At 38.6% G+C, this 5,280-nt stretch overlaps 1 protein-coding gene across 1 annotated transcript in view; it reads left to right on the top strand.

The window, feature by feature from the left end:
• The first annotated feature begins 204 nt into the window (after positions 1-204).
• Positions 205-5,280, top strand: part of LOC128642761 (5'-nucleotidase domain-containing protein 2) — a 101,543-nt gene continuing 96,467 nt past the window's right edge. The window contains exon 1 of the mRNA XM_053695556.1: positions 205-536. Within this exon, the coding sequence (XP_053551531.1) occupies positions 251-536 (286 nt within the window). The 5' untranslated portion in view covers positions 205-250. The remainder of the gene's footprint in view (positions 537-5,280) is intronic.

Here is a 5,280-nt window from a genome sequence, read left to right as displayed (position 1 = left end):
CTCCCTCCCAGCTCCCCTCTGTAACTCACCACCACCACACGTATGCCCTCCTTGGGTGTGACTGACTGGTGGCAAAAACATCTATTGCCACGCCCCCTTCGCAATCTTATTGGCTATTCGCTTCTGTCCTGTCCACTATCTTCCCTGAGCCAATAGCTGCTTTCGGAAGGCGTGGCGCTGGAGGAGTTGTTGTGGACTTGTGGTGCCTGGTAGCCTGTGCGGCAGTCACTGTGAACTGGTAGCCGCAATCATGGTTCTGTTATGTCGCTTTGCTCGCAGCGTAGTTTACAGAGGGGCCGCTTATAGCACAGGCCGGGATGGCAGCCTCTCGGTATCTGCTCCAAGCACTGGGGCTGCTGCCTCACAGACTCCTACGGTGTCCCCTTCTTCTCCTGCATCACCCGCACCGCCTCACGTGCAGCCCCCCGGAGCCCCCACTCTGGGTCGGCGCTTCTCCTCCTCCTCTGCAGCCCCCAAGGTTGATAATAAGACCTTTTTATGGTCCCGTTACGGAGAAATGAAAAAGTTGGTGCAGGGTAAGTAATAACCGCAGACCCATCGGTTGCCATATGGTCATGGCAGTGGCCATTCTAGCCCAGTACACACTGTCAGTATCTATTTCATCCATGCATAGAACTGGCCACCTTATAAACCAGGTCCTTCACATACCTATAGACTATATGCTCCATATAAATACTGATTTCCCTCTATATATCTGATATTATGTGCACATAACTGCTGCATTTATCCAGTGATACAGATAGCTATAAGTGACTGTCTATAGAACTGTGTATCCACATAAATGGATCTGTACAGATGTGTAGCCACTTTTAACTTTTTATGCATCAAACAATGCTGCCTGTTTCTGTGGTTTTGTGGGTAACATTGCTGCCAGGGGGGTCTCCTGTTAACAAAACAATGTGTAATAATAACTAATTTATCATCTGCTTATTGTGGTATAAAAGAGTCTGTGCCAAGCAGTTGTGAGGTTTCTTGGGGACAGGAATTCTTTATAGAATATTTAATAATTAGAAAATAATACATTGTGTAAGTCAGGGCTCGACAAACTCTGTTGTCTAGTTTTTTGGTTTTTTTACTCCTGGCTCCTAACTTTGTGGGTAATTCTCTATGGATCTACATACAAATACCAATGTCTGGCTCCTAAATATTCTTACTGGCGCCTAAGTTTTAAACAGATGTGTCGCCCCTGGTATAAGTTATATATGTGGGTATATCTCAGTCCTGCGGTTTGACAGGTCCAGTGACAAGATACATGGTTTCTCTTGTGAGCAGACTTTACTTATACTAGTGAGCTTTTTCTCACATTTTGTTAAAGGGGAAATAGTCACTTTTATTATGCATATAGCTATATCATTAATATCACTCTACTGAAAATGTTCTGTATACTAAATAAATGTTTTAAAGCTTTTAAAACATTTTTTTTAGCATCATTTGAATTGTTTGCCAGTCCAGGTACAACAACCCTTTAAAAAAACATATGCACGTTTATCTCTCATCTTATTTGCTGTGGCCAGTTAAAGGGACACTGTACCCAAATTTTTTCTTTCTTGATTCAGATTGAGCATGAAATTTTAAGCAACTTTCTAATTTACTCCTATTATCAAAATTTCTTCATTCTCTTGGTATCTTTATTTGAAATGCAAGAATGTAAGTTTAGATGCCGGCCCATTTTTGGTGAACAACCTGGGTTGTCCTTGCTGATTGGTGGATAAATTCATCCACCAATAAAAAGTGCTGTCCAGAGTACTGAAACAAAAAAAAGCTTAGATGCCTTCTTTTTCAAATAATGATAGCAAGAGAACAAAGAAAAATTGATAATAGGAGTAAATTAGAAAGTTGCTTAAAATTGCATGCTCTTTCTGAATTACAAAATTTTTTTTGGGGTACAGTGTCCCTTTAAACCCAACATTTTTCTCTCGTTTCAGATTTTTATCAGAATGCGATTTTAAACAACGTTCTTATTTACTTCTATTATCATTTTGTTTTTGCAAAAATGTTATCCATTTGCTAGAACACTAGATGGCAGCATTATTGGGCTCAGGATCTGCAATGTTTTGGTACTCTGGAGCAGACCATTATTTTTTTATTTTTCAACCCATTTTGTGTGGGTTAAACAGTTATAGGGAAGTAGTTGTGTACGTTTTATTGCCTTTGTGCAACTGTATATTGGAGCAGCAGCAAAGATGATTGGACTTTAAAATTTTCAAAGCACTTTGTTAGAATTTCATTCTTGACTTTAATGCCATCGCATTCGTGCCACTTGTTCATGCTCCGCACATTTTGCATACTGTGTGCATAGATGCCAGCTCAAGACTTCTGTCACCATTCACTGTTAAATATTTGTCTGCTGCTGAATATCCCAGACTTGCCTTTGAATCACAGTGAATGACATCAGATATTTACTGTCTGACTCTTGTTCTAACAAATAAAGAAATCTCAGAAGCACCCATTAATGTCTGCAGTAGTGCACGTTCCTTTTGATACCAAACCCCATCACAGTTTACAAAAGACTCTGACCCAATATCTAGATTTCAAATATAATTTACACTTTTAACATAAATGAACACCTTGTGTTTAATTTTACAACTTCTGTTAAAATTGGAAAAACGGACATTAAATGAGCGGTTTGTCACCACCATGTTCCTGTTTTTAGATGAGGATAACGGTTATATGGGGCAAGTACACAGGTCACAGTGGTACCTAGGACTTAGTTTGATCAACAACAATATAGGGACATTATACAGATTCAAAAGTGTAATGAACAAAAAAAATAAAGGGACATTTAAAATTAAAGGGACATAAAACTTAATATTTTTATTTCATGATTCAGATAGACCATACCATTTTAAACAATGTTCCAGTTTACTTCTCACTTAAATTTGCTTCATTCTCTTGGTATCCTTTGTTGAAGGAACAACAATGCACTACTAGAAGCTAGCTGAACGCATCAGGTGAGCCAATGACAAGAGGAAAATATGTGCAGCCGGTAATAAGCAGCTAGCTCCCAGTATTGCATTGATGTTCCCTAGCCTTCCTAGGTGTTTAATTTTGACTTTACTATTCCTTTAAACTTTGATCATTCAAATAGAACAGCTTTAAATCATTTTTTAATTTGCTTTGTTCTCTTTGCATTCTTTGAAGAGTAAACTTAGGATAGTTTAGGAGCTAAGGGAAGTGCAAGTGTTTGCAACAATGTGTAATTGTATTGTTAGTAGTGTTGTTGTTATAAATATTATTTACTTTTTGTTTTGAATTCTTTTAAAACAAACTAGAGTTTAGAATATGATTGTATGATAAAATATACAGGTGGCCCTCGTTTTACAACTGTTCAATTTACACCGTTTCAGAATAACAACCTTTTTTTCCAGTCATGTGACTGCTATTGAAAAGCATTGAGAAGCAGTGCAGTTATTAAAATAGCCAGTAGGTGGAGCTGTCCGCTTGTGAACTTGCAGCAAAGCCAAGCAAGCTGAAATTAATCAGTTGAACCAGACCTGAGCTATCGAGCAGATTTCAAAGGAACAAGATCTTCCTGTCTATAAATCAGTCCAGATTGGAATGCATAGAAAGAACTGTTTGCAGAAAAATGCAAGTAAAGTCTGTGTTGTGTGATTATTTTATTAGGTTTATCATGCTGTTTAGCAAATGGTTTTGTTAATTTAACTTTAATTATATATACTGTGTTGTGTGATTATTTTATTAGGTTTATAATGCTGTTTAGCATTTAAAGTCTTCATTTCAAAGCTTTAAAAATAATGTATTAGGTGTTACTTATGACAATTTTGAGAGGGGCCTGGAACCTAACCCCCTCACTTCCCATTGACTTACATTATAAACTGGGTTTCGATTTACAACCATTCCTTCTGGAACCTAACCCCGGTGTAAACTGAGGGCTACCTGTACTAGTATCATTCTATAGGACACTGTAAATAGAGGTAAACAATGTATTAAAAGTAACACCTGTATTGAAAAGTCTGAGTAGTTTCACCTCCTTTATACAGTGCTATACATACGCAAATGAGCCAGCGAGTGGGTCAGTTAATTAATAGGTCCAGCACTGGTGCATTTGTGTATCGTTTGTTTTATAAACAAAAAGGTGTTATTTGGCCATTGAAAATCACAAAGGAACGTATGCAATTGAAGCACGAGTCTTCTGTATAATATAGTCATTTTGTATTTGTATTGATCTAATGCATATCACTCAGTATCTGGAGTTATTTACCAGTTTCACTTTCATGTATTCTACTTTGGGGTCGATTTATCAAGCTGCGGCGGACAGGGGTGCACATACGCGCCCCTGTCCACCGCAGCTCGCCTCTGGCGGGCTCAATTCCTCTGCCAGAATTCAGCATTGCACACGAGTGCTATTTTGCGCTTGCGTGCAATCCCGTCCCCAGCCAATCATGAGCGGGCAGGAACTGTCAATCTCCCCGGTCGGACAATACTGGGGAGATTAAAATTCGCCACCTGATAGGTGGCGAAAGGTTAGGGAAGTTAAATACAGGACTGCAGGTTTTTTCGTGTGAATCTGCAGTCGTAGGGGGTGCGGAGCCTGCCGGAGGCTTTGATAAATCAACCTGTGTCATGCAGGATTCTACTTTTACATGGTAATTCAAATGATTATTTAAATAATGATGCAGGTCTTTTTTTGTTGTGTTTTGTCTTTTGTTGGTATACTTGTAATAAGGGCTCGACAAACCCAGTAGCCAGGGAACAACTGGCTCCTAGAATTGTACCCCTAGCTCCTAACTTTTTGGGTTATTCTTCATATATTTATATACAGATACCAATGTCTGGCTCATTAATTTTAAACAGATTTGTTGACCCCTAAATGCAGAATTAATCAAATAGCTGTTCTTGAACAGGGCACGGCTACTAACTGGTGGCTACTTCAGTATGCCACTTGTGATTGGCTCATCAGCGCATCCCTTTCAGGAGCAGTAAAACAACGCACACTTTTTTGGTTAAAAGTCTAATAAATATATACGATTTCCCTGGGAAAAGTACAGATGTGCAAGTGTGTGAGTTGTTGGGGGAGGCTGAACTTGTATTTACAGAAAAGCTTGATTCAGCTGACCTCGCACAGCTCCTGCAATGTGATATTTTTTTTGAATAAAGATTATGTTGTCCAAATCCACTTATGCTGGGTCATTTGAAAGTCCAGACGCATAAGATATATGTGTGTGTATATATTATAATCTGTATTTCACTAGTCTACTATTTCACTTAAATATAGGATGGGACATTTTTTTTTTTTAC

Source organism: Bombina bombina, chromosome 12 (assembly GCF_027579735.1).
Source record: "Bombina bombina isolate aBomBom1 chromosome 12, aBomBom1.pri, whole genome shotgun sequence".
Classification (NCBI taxonomy): domain Eukaryota; kingdom Metazoa; phylum Chordata; class Amphibia; order Anura; family Bombinatoridae; genus Bombina; species Bombina bombina.
The sequence above is the reverse complement of the archived record's forward strand: the minus strand, read 5'-3'. Positions and strand labels throughout refer to the sequence as shown.